Source organism: Argiope bruennichi, chromosome 9, assembly GCF_947563725.1.
Source record: "Argiope bruennichi chromosome 9, qqArgBrue1.1, whole genome shotgun sequence".
Lineage (NCBI taxonomy): Eukaryota > Metazoa > Arthropoda > Arachnida > Araneae > Araneidae > Argiope > Argiope bruennichi.
Window position 1 is genome coordinate 14,490,593 of NC_079159.1, and position 18,474 is coordinate 14,509,066.

At 31.4% G+C, this 18,474-nt stretch overlaps 1 protein-coding gene across 2 annotated transcripts in view; it reads right to left on the minus strand.

Moving 5' to 3' along the window:
• LOC129984748 (uncharacterized) overlaps window positions 1-18,474 on the minus strand; it is a 143,824-nt gene that overhangs the window by 9,787 nt on the left and 115,563 nt on the right. For both annotated transcript variants that reach the window (XM_056094698.1, XM_056094697.1), the window contains exons 4-5: window positions 11,455-11,590; window positions 8,661-8,794 (exon numbers count right to left, since the gene is read on the minus strand). In XM_056094698.1, the coding sequence (XP_055950673.1) occupies window positions 8,661-8,794; window positions 11,455-11,590 (270 nt within the window). The remainder of the gene's footprint in view (window positions 1-8,660; window positions 8,795-11,454; window positions 11,591-18,474) is intronic.

Sequence of the window (18,474 nt, forward strand, 5' to 3'; positions counted from 1 at the left end):
TTTTGTCAACGAACGCAATATATTACATAATAATCGATTTCACCGAGAACTAAAATAAATATGCATGATTTTGAAATAAGCTTTAAACATGGAACTGCTAAAGCGCTGCTGACGAGGTCATTAAAATTTATAATGCCTTTTAATCTCAAGCCTTTTCCTTTATTTTACTTCCGGTTGATTATATTGTCACATTCTTTCATAAAACGGGTGATTATGTAATTGGATAAGAATCTGAGCGCCTTTCTCCTAAGAAGGCCGTTGTGTCAAGTCATTTTAGAAGCTGCTTAAAGCATTTAATTAACGGCAGTTCGTGTGTCCAATTACGCTTCTCTCCTACGTAAAAAAATAAAAAAAATAATAAAAAAAAACCATTAAAAAGTTCTTTAAAGAAGGACTCGTTTTATTTTTAAGCTACCTTATACAGCTTAATTAAGCGTATTTTTTAAGGAAAGGCGAAGAGAGAGAAAAAATCAGAAACTCGAGGCTCTAAGGTTATTAGGCGTTTCAAGAGTATGTACGACAATTGCAAAATGGGGGGGGGGAAAGAAAAATAATTGCGAAATGGGGGGAAAAAGGAAAATAATAATAATAAAGATTTTAAGACTAGTTCATCTGTAATGAAAATAATATTCCTGCATTTGTAAATAAAATGTTTTCATTTCAAATTGAGGGTTATCCATATATGAAACCATCTATAGTATTTATTCTCTCATCCATTTTCTTGTGCGTTTCTTCAATAATTTGTATCAAGCTTCCGTGTGTTATGATGAAAACTGAGTATGCCTTTTGGATCTCTTTTGTGTGACTGATTAGACCCACACTATTACTGTAATTTTTTGTATTTCCGTTTCTGAATTAACGTAGTCACATACACTTAATTCCATCAATACTGAAAGCTCCTAAACGCTACTTCAGCAAAACTACGGCGGACGCCCAAGACATCTGAATATCACTTCGAAATCCTCCCCTCCCCCCTTTCGTTAAGTCTAATTTTATTGAATATCTGAATGCGTGCTTAGTTTGTTTGATAACCAGATAAGTTTGGAGTATAGGAAGATTTTCTGAGAGTTGTCAAAGGTTGCCTGAGTATTGTTTTTGCTTCTTATGGCACTTGCCACGGACAAGCCCGCTCTTCGAAGGTAGCGATTTTAAGCCGGTGGGGGAGCGTCTCTTGTTTTTATAGTAGCGCCAACTAGGGCCAAGAGAACGACTTAGCTACACACACGTCACAACTCTTTTTACGGGGCGGACTTCATTCGTACATTTCATTCACAGATCGTAATTTAGATCTGAATCAGAGAATGATCACCCCTGATCCAGTACCTCCTGTGGTATTACTCTCGCTTGTGAGCACTTTATACGCTCGTCAGTCACCAAGCACGCGGGGAATCTTCGGCCGGTGGGGGTTCGAACTGGCAACCTAAGGGGTGAATCCTACGCTCTACCAACCAGGTTATCCCGGCCTATGCCCGAGTCTACATTTGCTTAGTAAGAATCAAATAAATGGAGCTTAGTAAGAATCAAATATTGGAAATCTTAAGAACAAGGGCTGTCATCGCAGTTTTTAAGTAGTTAGGGAATTTATCTTGTCTTTGAAAGAGAAATTTGGACATTTTAGAGTTCTGAGGTACTTAAATTCAAATGATATTGGGAATGAGAGGGGCTTATCATCATTTTTATTTTTTAAAGACCAATAATACTCACTGGTAGACTACGTAGTCCAAATTCTAATACAGATCCGCAATTCTAGTGGTAAATTAATATCTCAATTTCGTCCATCCAGTTCATTGCTTTTTTATTCTCTCGTATACGAAGTACAAAAAGAGAAAGTATTGTATTCGTCTTAAAATTTGACTTCGAGATTTTAACATACCCCACATTTCAGACTTTCCTGAGTCCGAGAAATATTTAATTTATTGAATTATATTTGCCTGTATGTGAATACGGTGACTCAAGAACGGATGACTAGACAGATGAACTTTGGTATGTTGTCTTTACACCAAATTTTTAGATTTTTTTCTCTAAATTTTGAAAGAAATCCTTTCACAGAAGAGGGAAGGGAAGGAGAGATAGATAAATCAAAGTTGGTATATATTATACATAGTTTTAGAATTTAAAGTGAAGATGCATATAAAATTTTGAATCAAATCCATCAAAGAGCTGACTGTTTATCTGTCTGTACATTAGCTTTACACAAGAATGCAATAATTTAGAAACGTATTATCTTAGATAAATTAACTTTTAAGTGTACATTTATTATTAAAATTTTATTTCTGAGTGAAATTTTGATTTGAAAAAAAAAAAAAAAGACTTTCACTGTGCATGTTCGGGTTTCTTCACTATACTACAAAGCATAAAACGCTCATATATGAAACTCAGAAAATAAAAATCTAAGCGCTCGTGGCTTTCACGGATTCATTCAAGTTCTACAATTTTTATGCTGGGAGGATAGGGGTTAACACATTTATTAGAGAGTATGTTAGAAGGTTTGGGAAGACAACTTCCACTTTCAATCATCGTGTATACTTGCACATAGATAGATTTTTTCTAATATAGATTTCGTTCAAAATTTCATACAGATCTAAAAATATTTCCTACTGAATTTCATACATTTAGCTTGTTCTATTTTCGAATTATCATAATAACACGTAAATGTAATTTCAAGTTAGGCTCTGAGAAGTCTGTAATGTAGGGATTCGTAAAAAATCTTAAGGTTGAATCGTTTGACGATAATAATGCTTTCTCTTTCTATAAACCATCTACAGAAAAGCAAAAATTGATATATGTTGTTTATAATGGCACTTGCCATGGACAAGCTAGCAAAGCTACTGACGCATCACATTCGCTTGCACAACCCCCATTTTACAGGAGGCACATTCACACATCTCACAGATAGAACAGATGAAGAACAACCATGCCCGAACCGAGGACGCCCAGATCACGGGGAAGACTCGCTACCCCTATGCCTGGACGCCGGCAAATTGATATATTTTGTAATCATTTAATAATCAAGTTCATAGAAAACTTCCGAAAGTTGTCCATGCTTCAGATACTGAAGCAAGTGATAGCATTGCTCAGTGTACTTATCATTACTAAGTTTCACTTCCCTCCTACCCCCTTTTTGTCTCAGTATACCTTAACTCGAAATCGTCAGGTTTCTCCATCAGTTGCTTGGTCATAGGCGAAAGATTTATTAAACTTACCCAAAAAACATTGAAAAGAAAACACAATAAATTATAAGTTTATTGAGAAAAAGTGAATTCATAGGTTTTGACGCACAAAGTTTAGTTTGTTTAATGAGAGTACTTCTTAGGGAATATTATTATAACTTTGATGTAGAAGATTTGAACTTGCGTGGAAGTAAAAATATTATCCTGAATTTTGCTCAGGGGAAAAATGAACTTCGTTACTCTGAAAGCACTGCACAAGGTTTCTTGTTTTAATTCTGGAAAATTTAATTTTTTATTACGCTATTCCATCAGTCTGATTCAAAATCCTCGATAAAACACACTGACAGTATTATTTTAAAATCACTCTGTAGCCGTTATCAAAGTATTTATTATGTTCGTCAAGTTATGTTTACAGATAGATCTGGGTCTTCAAATAATATAGTCTGCATATTTGTATGTAGCAACAAAAATTATGCTATAATCTTCATATTTGTTTATTGCTTCTGGAATAGTAAATTTTTACTAGGTTTCGGGATAAGGCCCGGGTTCCAGGTTTGAAAAGAAATGCAATGATAATATTCGTCATGGGTATTTTTTCACTCTGTTCCTAGAAATTGATTGATGAAACTTTGGGTGATGGTATAGAAAGGCATGTATTAAGTGGCAGGGGCTATTTACCGTTATGCTATACAGTACACTCCCGATTATCCGCGGAATTGGGTGGCGCGGTCGCCGCGGATAACAAAAATCGCGGATAATCCGAAAAAAGCTAAAAACGGGTATAGCAAAAGAGAAAACAGTCATTCCAACTTTGAAAAATCGTTTTATGTACACTGAAACGTAAAATAAACGGCAGGAAATGTTTAACTAACGCTTAATATTTTAGTATGTCACTCAAAACTAACCTAAAATGCATTTTGTTAATAAAACAGAAAAGTGCTTTGTACTTGTCAAGGATACACAGAAAAATTAATACGTATGTACTGTTTTAATACTGCACTGTATTATGTAATTACAAAAGCATAACTGTAAAACTGCACCTTTTTGAAGAAATCAGTAAAAAAAAAAAAAAAAAAAACTTTGTGCGGCAGGCGTGGATAATCCGCTCGGCGGATAATCGGGAGTCTACTGTATATTGCTATAACAAATACGGAATAATACATTATAACTGCTGATATAATATACATATATACTGCAACATATGCTATAGCTGCCTGCTGCAATAGATATGGAAAAACTTACGGCAAAATAATACAGACTGTGATATTTTTATGTAAGTATAATTATTTCCTTGCTAATTATCGAATCTTTTAAAATCAAAATATGTATTACTGTTTGTATAAGAATGGTTATCACATTTCGTTTCGATTTGCTTCTTAGCACTTAAACGTTGAGAGGAAGCCGGCGTCCTGGCATAGGGGTAGCGTGTCTTCTCCGTGATCTGGATATCCCAGGTTTGAGTCCCAGTTCGGGCATGGTTGTTCTTCTGTGTTCTATCTGTGAGGTGTGTGAATGTGCCTTCCTGTAAAAAGGGTTCGTGAAAGCGAATGTGACGCATGAAGTAGCTAAGTCGTACTCTTGGCCCTAGTTGGCGCTACTGAAAAAACAAGAGACGTTCACTCGGTTTAAATCGCTGACAGATAATTGTCAGCGGGCTTGTAAAGTGCCAAAAGTCACAACAACGTTAAGAGGAATGAACAAGTTAATTCTGATACTAGGTCTCTTGCAAAAGTTATTATTTATATCAAAATAATATGTTACCATTGTTTCCGCAAGTGCTAAGAGTATAAGAGCAAGTGGTAAGACTTTAATGTAATCAAGCCTGTGCTATTGCATTGGATTTCTTAAATTTAATAGTAGTTCTTCATAATCAGGTCCATTCATTCAAGGCTCTGACAAACCGGCTCCCTTTTTGGTGTTAGAGCATTATAAGGTTGGGAATATGTTACACATATCTCATTCATAAACATTTACAATTGACTATCCTTGGCTACCATGTTGTTGCCAAGGAATCGCCACGACGACAAGAATTCGGGATTTCCTAGTTGTTATGAGTATGGAATGTATTTATTTAAAATTTCATCTGGTTATTTGATTAGATTAAAAAATATAAATTTAACGGAATCAGTCAGTTAACACTATTGCACTGTGCAAATTATAAAGTGTATATACTGCGAAATAAAAGCAGAAGTGAAAATCCTACTTGACAGCATATATCCAAGAATAGAAATTTTTTATCTGAATTTTAACACTGGCAAAAGAAAGCGACTGAATGGTTTGATGGAACAATGAAATTAACTTGAATTTCGTCATAACATTAAAAAACATTGTTACAGATTGCGTAAGGAATCAAATGGGAAAACTATGAAAATTATTGAGAAAAATTGGTATCATAAAACGGATAGTTTTTTTTTTAAGCTTTAAGATAGAATGAAAATAATTTTTGTACTATTATATTTTTCGGAAGATAAATACCGAAGATATCTTTCCTTTTTAATTTCCTTTTGGATTTTCATAAGTTGGCAATGGCTTTGTTTTTGAAAAGAACATGTGACAAATTTCATCAAGATACAAAAAAAAGCAAAATATTTATGCAAAAAGCGTACAAACAAACTTTTATTTTTATAAATATATAAATTTGTGCAACCTTTCTGATAATTAGGGGATCACAATACATTGTACATCATTATTTTTAAGGTTTTGCGGCTTTTACGTTTAATATATTTTTAATCAAATACAGTTACCCTGAAATTTTTAATTGAAAGAGAGTCCCATTTCAACTTTTTTCATATACAGTAGGCAAAATGATTATTTGTACACCACTTTTTTTTAAAGTTTTAGAAACATATAAGCAGCTATTTTATTCATTGCGATGTGTGAGCGTGAGTTTGTTGTTTATTTCTAAGTAAACGAAAAAAAAAATATTTTGAAATAATTGAAAATAAAATCTAAATCTTACAAACTTGGAAAATTTCTTGCTAAAAGTATATTTGTTCACCTTTATCTCCGGTAAGTATTACTATCATTTCATGTAATTTTTCACATTATAGTTAATTTTTTGGTTAATTTGTATTTTTTAAACATTGAAGGTTATCTTTTTTAACAGAGAAGGTCACTCGCAGAGAAAAGTTGAATTATGGCCACGAAATCAAAAGAAGTCTCTTTAGACATGAAAACTCATATTGTTAACCTTAATAAAAGTGGAAAATCTTATCGCGAAATTCAAAAGATGGTTAAGTTACCCTTTACAACTATTGGTTACATCGTAAGAAAATATAAAAATACGGGACGCGTTGAAAATGAACTCAGGCCAGGTAGCCCGAGTAAATTAACTTCAAGAAATAAACGAAGTATTGTTAAAGCAGCTATTAGAAAACCCCAAATTTCTGCTCAGAAAATTGTAGATGGCCTTCTCGCATCTTCTAACATTAGAGTGACCGCTCAAACAATAAGAAATGTGTTACATAGTGCTGGTTTAAAAATCAGAACTCCGAGAAAAAAACCAATGATCTCTGAAGTAAATAGAAAGAAGCGTCTAGAATTTGCTATGAAATACAAAGACAAACCGATGGACTTCTGGAAAAAGGTTATTTTTTCAGATGAGAGTAAGTTTGAAATTTTTTCACCCTCTAGTATCCGAAAAATCTGGCGAAAAAATAAAACAGCCATTGATAGTAAAATTGTACTTCAGACCCTGAAACATGGTGGTGGAAATGTGATGGTTTGGGGCTGTGTAGCTCATGGCGGTGTTGGAAAATGACACTTTATTGACACAAAAATGACAGCTTTAGGTTACATTGATGTGTTGCGGCATAACTTATTAGACAGTGCTAGAAAATTGGGTATCGGTGACACTTTCTTATTCCAACAAGATAACGATCCAAAACACACTGCGATAGTTACTAAAACATGGTTGCTTTATAATGCGCCAAGACGCCTTGAAACTCCATCATAATCCCCGGATATAAATCCAATTGAAAATTTGTGGATGCTATTGGATGCTCAAGTTCGAAAAAAAAATATTGTAAGTAAAAATAGTTTGAAAGAAACACTCATGGAAGCTTGGGAAGAAATAGATCAAGAAACCACCAAAAAGTTAATAGAATCAATGCCAAGACGTCTTGAAGCAATTGTAAAAGCCAATGGAATGCATACAAAGTATTAAATTTCTATAAAATAATTATAACTATGTTTAAAATGTGTCACTAAGTAAGTGTACAAATACTCTTTTTGTATAGTTTTTATAAAGTTTTATTCATTAATCAACTAAAGTTTATGTGATTGTTTTTTTGTTGATATTTTATTATTATTTTACCTCAATAGAATATATTTCTGCAATTTTAACTTAGTTACCTTTTTTCATTTTGCTCTAATATTCCAAAATTGAAGTGTACAAATAAACATTTTGTCAACTGTATATTCGGAAAGCCGGGATTTTCCATGATGCATAAATTAGTGCTTTGTTTTCATTTTCACCTCTTACTTTGTCTTATTTTTATTTATTAATGCTTTGCTTTAGTTACTATCTTTTTAATGTAGTTTATTTCCATTAGTTATAGTAATTTTTTTTCATTATATTTTAACATTTGCTTCAGGAAATCTTATCTCTTTGGGGATTTTGCGTAAAAAAAAATCACAAAATATGAAATCATTTTAATTTTTAATTTGATTATTATGATATAGCCAATTATGGTTCTTGCGCCAGTCGATCAAAAAAATAAACAAATTTGATTATTATGAAGCCTAATATCTAGAATTTAACTATAGTATCAAGAATTCATTTTCTTTTGATTTAAAAAATTTTAGCAAATTGTTTACGTTTTTTCCTCAGACGAGAGCTCTTTCGGGAGCATTTTGAATCGTAATAATTAGCGAGCTTATAGTTTAAGCTGGTGCTACATAATGCAATCAATACTTTCTTCAATTGTGTTCATTCAGTTGCAAGAATAAATGTTTCTGCTAATAATCGATACGATATAACGTTATCCAACAGTTGAGGCTTTTTAATAGGTCAGTTGCTGTTGGATGAAGAACTGCAGTTGTCGCTGTCTCAGTGTTGGTTTTGGCTTGTTCCAATTGTTAATTTGAAAACTAGGATTTAAAAAAGTGATTATTTATTTGATTAATGGCTGCAAAACTCCGACCAGTAATCTTATAAATTCATCTACATAATCGAATGCCATGCTACGAATGTTTGGAACTTCCTATGGTTCGGATGTAAGAGATCACATTGGAAGATATTTCAGTGGTTGTCGAATGTCCGGCATTTGATATTGGAAACTCATAAGTTAATGTCCTGTTACACGATGCTACAAACTAGTTTGCAGCCAATGTTGAAAAGTGTTCAATCATAAAGCAACGCCCTTAGTGAGGTAACGCATAACAAGAATATCGACAACTTTTAGCTGTTTATTTTAATTAGAAAAACATATTCCCTACTAAAAATACGTGTATTTCTCCCTTTTCTTTTTATCGAATCCCATTACTCACCAGCTGGTCATTGATGTACCACTTGAGTTCGGGCGCTGGTTTGGACTTGCCGGAATTGCAGAGGATGGACACGTTGTCACCCACTTCGTAATCGGACTTCTCTTCCATCAGCACTGGCCCGTCTGAAGGGGGCACTGAAAGGAAATTAGATTATCTACCTTAACAGATATAGATTTATAAATTAGTATGGTTTTTATTTTATTTTCTAAAAAGAAGACTGGTCTCTAATGTTATAGTTTAGAAAACTGGTCTGTAATGCTATAATTAGTTGAAACTACGGACCAGTCTCTTGTTTTGTTTATAACCTTAGCTTTAACGAGTTGGTGACTTTAAACACTGCTTTTGAGTAGAAGAAGAAAAGTATGCAAAGGATAATGGACCACTGAGAGAATTGTAATAAATACTATCTTTTTGAATTCAGTGCACTGTCCTCTACTTCAATACCTTTGAAATGTCTTCATATACGCGTTATGAAAGAACTAAATGCTATCAAATTCAGCAAACTTGCAAATTTTCCCATTTTCTAACTTTTCAAAATAGATTCTTCAGATATTGCACGATTATTATGGCATACCAATAAAATTGACAGGGACAAATTATAATTCTAAATCTAGTTTCAAAGCAAATTTTTGGTTTAATGCTTAGCCAATGGAGATATTAAATTTTTAATTTTCTATTTGCGAATGTCACAGACATTTTCATAAGCAAGAAGCATTTATATATATTTTTTTTCGTGATTGTAATAGCTTCAAGATGATTTTCAAATGCCAAATTCGATAACTTAATTTCTGCAATTTTGGTTCTCATTTATTTTATCTTTTTTCCTACCATAGTGTCTCCTTTACATTGCATGGATGTCCCACATATTTCATTACAATTTGTTAAATAACTATTTTTAAATGAATTTTTTTTCATTAATTAGTGTTTTATCCTTCTACATTTATTTCTAGATTTCAAGATTGTCAAAAATTGCTTCAAATAAAAATAGGCTAATGTCCCAATTAAAGGTTCCGATTTATATTATGGGAAAAAATGGTATTATGGTATGAAATGATGGTAAGGGCTGTTAATCGATTACCAAATCATAAAATCGATATTTCGATTGACTTAAATTCCAGCTAATACTTACAAACCTGAAGGTTCTTAAATTACTAATCTAACAATTCACGATTGAATTAAATAAAAAGCATCGTAAGATTTCATAAACGGAAGCTTCTGGTACTCATTTATTATTAATGCAGATGGCGAAACTGAATTCACTGTGTGATCCCGATAAACATTTATCAAATATGAGGACATTCATGTTTAAAGAATGGAAGGTTTATATCAAAAAGGTTGGAACGATAAGAAGTCATTTCTTTTTGTCCAAATGTATCCTGAGACTTAAACGAAAAGGTTGTAAAGGTTAATTTTTACTTTGATATTACGATGCACTAGAATGGCTTAACACTGTGGATAGTGAATTGGATCTAAGGTCAACTGAAAATAATCATCACTGATCTATGCACCACCCTTGCCCACAGGACGCATGACCTACCATCGGTGTATGGTCAACATGAGCAAATTACCAGTGTTTTTTCGTTCGGGGAAACGTGAAATTCTATATTTATCCAACAGTTTTATCCCAATTTGCCCTGATTTATCCGCCCCCCCCGAAAGGGACTCCTAGGCTCTAAGATAGATATTTTTTGTTGCGTCGTTTATTATTATCTTCCGTATTTATTTTACTGCACTAGCGTTATTAATTTTTTTTGTAAACGACTTGTTAACTTAATTTACGGCCAAATTCATCAATTGCAGAAATTTTTTACAAATTTATTAAACAAAATGCAAGTTTCTAATTACAGTAATTTATTTAATATCAGAATGGATGCTTTACAATTAAATAATTAATTTGTCTATTATCAAGGATACATTCATTAAATATTTCAATAATTATAAAAAGGATAAATAAATTATTCAGGTATATTTCATTTAATAAAGAAAAAGAGAGAAATAATATCAAATAAAATAGATGAATTTTTTATAACCATAAAATTGAAGCTTAATGAATATATCCAATGTAATTTTAAAAGAAAAAAAAAATTGAGACTTTCAAATGAAAAGAATTATATTGTCACTGTCTACGCCCTATACATTTCATAATTATTTTTATCGAAATGTGATGATTACCGGAAATCTCTGAATTATAACAACGGAAAAGTATTGGCCAGTACAATTTATTCAGAAACCAATTAAATGAGGAGTTCAATAAAGAGTATGAAAAATATTTGTAAATATAGTTTGATGAACAGAAGATAAGAAATTTATAAAGTATCTGCAAATAATAATTTGTATTAATTTTATTTAAGTCTTATGTTATTCACTCCAGTGCCTAAAATTCAGAGACGAATCATTTTTATTTAAATATGATACTAATTGTCAAAGAAATTAATTAATTTCAAAAGAGAGAATTAAATACCCCCTCCCCTTTAAAGAAAAATGTGAAATACATGCAATTTATTTGAATAATAAATTTTAAAATATTTTTCTATACATAGCTTAACTGATAATTTTATCCTGCCTGTTAATGTATACAATTCAGCTGCTCGTAGCAAGATTTGGTGCAAATAACTGTTTTAAACTGATCAAGAACATTCATGATATTTTTAACATAGGGATCAGATAATAAACTCAGGGCGTCAAATATTTGTAATTCTAGGAACAAAAGGTGAAATTGTTATTATTTTTAAAAATTTCTTGAAGATGTACGTTATGATCCTCTTATGTAGAGTCAAAGCCTACAAGTACTCACCCACGACTTCGAGGTGTTTTGTTGTTTGGACGCATCTGAAATAAGGTTTGTCAGTGGAAACTTGGCACGTATAGTTACCGAAACTCTCCAGGCTCAAGTTCCGAAGATAGACAGAGCTCTTTTCGGATTTTGAGATCTGAAAGAAAGTTGCACGTTAGATTTTGCTTTAAAATGTCTTTCAATAATTCATCAAATAAAAGATGTAAAAGGTTGTTAAAATGTCTATAAAATGAGCAAGTTGACAAACTGTGTTAGGATTATTTTTATTATTAAAATTATTTTGATAGAGTGGATATCTTTTCAATAAAAGGACAAGAATCTAAGAATATTTACTGATATTACGGCGCTGAAAGGAAATAGTGAATTCATTAGGAACTGTTTCTGAATATACGGTCTATTATTTCTTGTGAACTTGTGAAGGTTTGCTGTTCATATTTTTAATCAGGATTGATAATAAACTCCTTTGTTCGTAAAGAGCATACCTTTTATTTCAACTTCTCTCTCTCTCTCTCTCTCTCTCACACACACACACACACACACACACACATATATATATATATATATGTATACTAACACCAAAAAGCAAACGCAACACGAACTAGAACACAAAGGAACTATTATCACAATTTATATCATAAAAATAAAAATTTAAGCATACAGGGCACCTCAAACTAAGTGCGCTATAATTCATGGATGCCTAAAAATATAAAATTTAATCTTTCAATAAATGTACAAATTTATAAATTTAGGTGAGACTACTTATATCTATAGATAGATAATTGATTGCAAGTATTTATATATTATTATTATTATATTTATTTATACATATTCAAATATAGCTCAAATTAATTAAAGACGGTTTTGATACGTAGATACATCAAAAGGTTATGAGATTAGCTCTATAGAGTGTCAACAAATAAAATATAGTGCTTGTCTTTATAATGATACGCAATATTGATACCAATGGCGTTACTTTGTTAATGTCGTGAATTTTTTTGACAGAGGTTTTCATGATATCATGTGATTATAGTCCTCTATTGCCTAACCCCTGTTTTCTTGATGCATCGAATATTCCCGATGTTAACATGACAATGTCACGAGGAACGGTGCCATTTATTTCGAATCTATATAGAAATGCATTCAGCCTGTTTATTTAAATGAGCTAAGGTTAAAGTAACAGTTAACAGTTGCTTAATTTTTATTCTGATAATAATGGTAACATATTTATAAATAAGTTTAAAGTCGAAATTAATCGTAAAAATGAAGTTAACAGTTTCTTAAGAGCATATTCAGTTTCAGAAGTTTTAGATACTATTGTCAATGTCGAAAATTCATTTTTATTTATTAGGCTACTAAAGGAATCACTCGAATTTTTAAAATGATCTGAAGCATTTTGTATACAGAAGTGAAAAACAACTTGCAGATAATTTTTGAAGAACTGCTAGGATTTAATTTTATAGCTATTTAATTTTATGTAGTTAAAGGAATAACTAATCAGAACCATTCAATTCCAAGTTTAAATGAAATAGAAAAGATAGCCACAGAACAATTATGCGAATAACAAATATTTAAAACATTTAAAAAAACAAAATTTGGAATCTTTCTTTTCCGTAAGTGATTGTAATTATATTTATAAAGATAATGTAATACATGTTAATTAATAAACCCTATTTCTTTTTAATACGTTTTCATGCCAATTTTTGAAAAATATATAAATTATTTTAGTTAAGAAATATTTTATATATAAATTATCGTTCTTTTGTGTGTATTTAAATGTAAGTTTGACGATATGCAGGGAACAGTTAAAAAGTAATAGGTATTGAAAAATTCTTTTAATGAGCAATCGAAAGTTAAATTTTCTAAGACAAGAATAAAAGAAAAAAAAAAAACATAAATTTTGAAATTTTTTTAAAAAAATTTCTTTTTTATTTGAAACAATTTTTAGATTTTCATTTAAGTATATCTTATATCTGATGGACATTTCAGATTATTATCGATGTAATAAATTATCATATTAATATCTGCAATTTTTGAAAAATTCAGCTTCATTAAAAATAAGAGGTTTTTCGAAAAACACCTGTAAGTAAATTCATTTCTGTCAGAATTCACAAATTGAAAAAAGTACTAAAAATGTTGTTTTACAATTTCAGATAATATCCTACCGACTGATTTTCAGAAAAAAAAGAGAAGAATTAAATTTAAAAAATCTCATTTTGATAGGACTTGATTCAATTGTTCATGTGCGTAGCGATGCGTGACTTGAACTACCAGGAAAAAAGTTTCAGACATAATTATTAAGACAAAACGCTGACATCAAATTTGATTTTCATCACTTTTTTCTAAAAACCAACCAATTACTATCCTAAACCACAGAATAATACTTTTAGAATAGGAATTCTTTTTTCCAGTCGATTCTGTTTTTATTGAGAAAGCAGAATTTTTGAAAAAATAATGCATTTATCAGACTGCATTTTTTTTTACCAGACATTTTCTTTTGAATTACCCATGCTTAAGTAGAATTATAAAGATTTCGCACAAATTATAGAGAAATTAAAAATATTTTTCAAATTTGCACTTTTTTGCAATTATTTCAGTTCTAATCACCCTACCTTTGATGACACATTTTTATAATCTTAATAAGGGCAATAACTTTTCAGTTTCAACCTAATTCCCAGATTACTAGCCATTTATTCAAATGCACAAACAGTGGTTCCGGTGCGATATACTAGAATAAACATAGAGACTTTTTACTTTCCCGTATAAGAAATATACAGAAAGTATTATAATCGTTAAAAAACTAGAGACTGAGATCATAATGTATCTCCATATTTTAGACCTCCTTGAGTTCAAAAAATACATTATGTTTGTCCATCTCTCTGTTGGTCCGTCTGTGATAAAGATAACTCAAAAACGCTTTGAACTAGACGGATGAAATTTAGTATATAATCATTATACCAAATTTGTAGATTTTTACTAAATTTTGAGGTAAATACTTTAAGAAGAAATCGATTTGTTCGAATATAGAATAGCATGATAATTGCAAAACGAAGAGAACTAGATGGAATAGAATTTGGTGAACAAATTTAACATCTAGAGTACTGATATATGTCAAATCTGAAACCAAATCTGTGAAAGGGTTCGAACTTCGATCTGTTAGTATGTTTAAACACAACAACTTAAAAGCGCAATGATTTAAAACGTAATGATTTAATTTTAAAGCGCAATGATTGTGTGATTTTGTGAGTACAAGTGTAGTTCTGAATCAAATTTTTGTTTCACCTGGTAGAGGAAAACTCGTCTAAAATACAAATTCGATTTTCAGATACTATCAACCACGTGTCAGAGATTAATCGCCAAAACACTCGCCAAGGATCACACAAAAGAATTCATTAAAAATGCTAAATTCACACCAATGGCTAATATTTCGTAACTATTGCACGCCATTGCCATGCAAGGCGTTCTTTGGGATAAAAACTTCATTAAAGGGTATGCGAGAAAGTTTTGGAGAAACCACTTACATATCGAATGCAAAAACTTCATGAAGTAAAAGTGTATATGCAGTTGATCTGTGTTAAAGTACAAATGGATTGGATTAATATATAGAATATAATATACGGTATAAATCGATTGGATTAATATATTGGGTTAATTATAGTGCTGCTTGTTAAGCGACAAATAATCATATCTCGTATAACTTTTAGGTTTAGTTTAGTTCAATTATATTAACATCACGTTTTAAAGCAACACTAGGGCTATTTTGGGACGGACCACCTGATTTTGAACCACGGTCAGGTGACGAGGACGACCACTGAGCTATCATCCTCTCTCCAAAATTCTGCCTGGAGAACGCGACAACGGTTTTAACATGCACTGGACCCACTTAGACGGCAGTTCTCCGGATGGAATCGGGTCTCGAATTTGGTTGCTAAGCCGAGATCTTACGGCCAGCTACTGTAGCCGCTTGTAACTTCTAGGGAAATTACAGACTATTCCAAACGATTTCTAAAAAACGCCAAAAGTTTTCTATGGCTAAGTTATTAATAATTTTTAAAGAATGAGGCAAAATATAAGAGGCAATTGAACAGAATTTAAAATATTCACAATATTTTTATTCAATAAGAATAGTAGATTGGAAAGGAAATAATTTTTGTCCGATGTAAATAATGTTTTTAATTAACAAAGATAATTAATTAACTAAACATCAGAAACTTTTATTGAAAACTTTCAGATGCGAGCAAATTTTTCATTGAATCCATTCAGCTGTTTGGTTTTTTTTAATAGCATACAAACTATTTATGAATTTTCAATTTTATGTATAAAGAGGGATTATTAAAGTTTTATTCAAGTACTTCAAGTTCTCACACTTGTAAAGAAATACTAGTTTATTCTTTTGATAACTCCGTTGTATATTTTGTTCTTAGATAAAAGTTTTTAAAAAATTCTTAGATAAAATAATCTTAATTATAATTTGAAAATTCTTGTCTTAATCTGTTATGATATTATAATTTAATAACATCATTTTTCGATTAGCTTTTGAATTAAAATAAATTTTAAAGAACTTTTAAACTCTGAGAAACGCAAAAAGTTTATTCATTAACATTAATGGAAGCGAGAGGAGCGCAAAATATGAATCTTTTATTCAAATATGCGCCACTTCCTCTGTTTTTCTTATTACATCTGAGCTTTTAAGGCCATTAAAGTTGCTGGGAAAAGTTTTCTCACGTGCCGAAAGTTTTCTTAAAGAAATTACTGGATTTCGATAATTTCCAACTAATGTCTCGTAATGCAATTATTGATCGCTATGGCACATAAAATGCTGAAATTCCTTTTTATGAAATGAAAGGACAAAAGAAGCACAGGATTTCGATATTCAAATATTATCACTGAATCACTGAATAACTGAACTGACATGTTGAAGGAAAAGGAGAATATTTTTTGTGGTCTCATAGATTTTAAATTAATATTTTTTTTCATTTACAAAACTTGTCGAAATTTCGAACATGATATTAAGGTTTCTCAAACGTTTTTGAACCCATTTTACATAATACGATTTAGATTTTATAAAAAAAAAAAAAAAAAAAAGCTTGTTCTTTAATTATTTTTTTTTTGATTACTTCTTTACTTTCATTTTTAACTACTATTTTAATTTCTATGATAATTATGCTATTTGTAAAATTAGCATAGGCAGATTTTATCACTCTTCTGCCACGGATTTCCATTAATAGATATAAATTTACGATGGCTCATTGCTTTTTTTTAATGACCTAAACCAGTAAAAAAATGGATGCATAGTGATATTTGGTGATTTAATAGGAATGAGAATTAAAAAGTATTGGATTGATACAGATTTCTTGTTGTATTTTTTAGGAGTTTAATTGTAGACCTGTGAAAGGTTGCTTATTTTATCTTGATGAAACTCTATAGTTTGAGAAAAAACTAGATAAAAAAAATAAAAAAACAGTGATACTTTAACATCTTAATGTTTATTTGCCACCAGGGGCACCTCAGATATGAGTATGAGAAGCCTCCGGTATGGCGGTTGGTTCTCGATACACGGGTGAGTAAAAATGGTGTGGGGTCAATCCCTCAACTGATATCAAAATTAGCAAAGCGCGCGCGCGCGCGCACACACACACACACACACACACACACACACACACACACACACACACACACACACACACACACACACACACACACACACACACAATTTATCAACGGGAAGAGATCAGAAATTGAAACTCCATTTTTTTCATTGTACTACGAATTTAAATACAAAAGTATCATATTATGCAACTACCAGAAAATTGAAAGCAGGATCATTGCTGGTTTTGCGGCAATTTTATAATTTCCAATGTTTCTGTATTTACAATTTGTGCAAAAAATACAGCTGAAAAATTTTAACAAATAATTATTTAAGGTTCACAGATAAATGAATCAATTTTTAATTAATTCCTATGAGGAAGTGAACCTTGACTAACTACTCCAACACCTCGATTCATTTTACTTCTCTTAAGAGAGCACTACGAGTACGTAGATGAAAGGTCGTTGAATAAATAGAACGGGATGCCGTTCCTCCCCGATGAATAGCGAAGATTTGTGGCAGAGTTACCTTTATTCTGATGACGAAATACTTCCAGCTCGAGGGGATGGGTAGTAATTGGTGAAGGCTTTAAGATTCCAACTTCAGTCCCTGCGTTATTGTTGAGATTGACATTTTTCAGATCACCTCGACTGCCTAAGTAGTATTGGGGTGTGGAAAGGTAATTCATATATTATATACTTACAAACCGCATTTTAGGAATAAATTAAGTCTATATGTTGAAGCTTAGTTGTATTCTTTAACCATTTATTTAAATTTAACTTCAATATATTTGTTGGTTTCAGGTTTAAGACCCGATTTCACTGAAGAACCGTCGTGTAAGTGGGTCTGGTGCACGTTAAATTAGCCAGGGCCCAATGTCCTCCCGATGGTGTGGTGTGGAAGTTTGGCGAGTGGGTTCCATCTCAGGTGTCGTCTTCGTCATCTGACCACGATCTAAAATTACGAGATCCGCCCCAAAATAGCCCAAGTGTTAGAACGTTAATATAACTAAACTAAACTAAATCAATATATTTGTTCCATAAAATCTCACAAAAGAAACTACAAAAATAGAAAAAAAAAGTAATAGCTTGAAAACTATTTCAATAATTATTTTTTTGAAAAGTAAATATATCTAAACTACACAACGTTTTTCTAAACTAATACGTTATTAAATTTCGTTCAAATTTCATTTTGTCATTTGATTTGTTTCCTTGACTAAATACTTTTTCATTACTTTTTAAAAGACAAAATTAGTTTTATTCTGCTTGAAATCTGAGGAAAAAAAGGAACCTTAAAAGAGAAAAGTAATCCTATTTTGTAGATACGAAAACTAGCAATTGAGACAGCCTCCTTAACCATTTTCTCTCCCTCTATTCCTTTCAATTCTTTTGTTTCAAATATCGTTTGTTTTCGAAGAAATTTCTTTTCATTCCTGA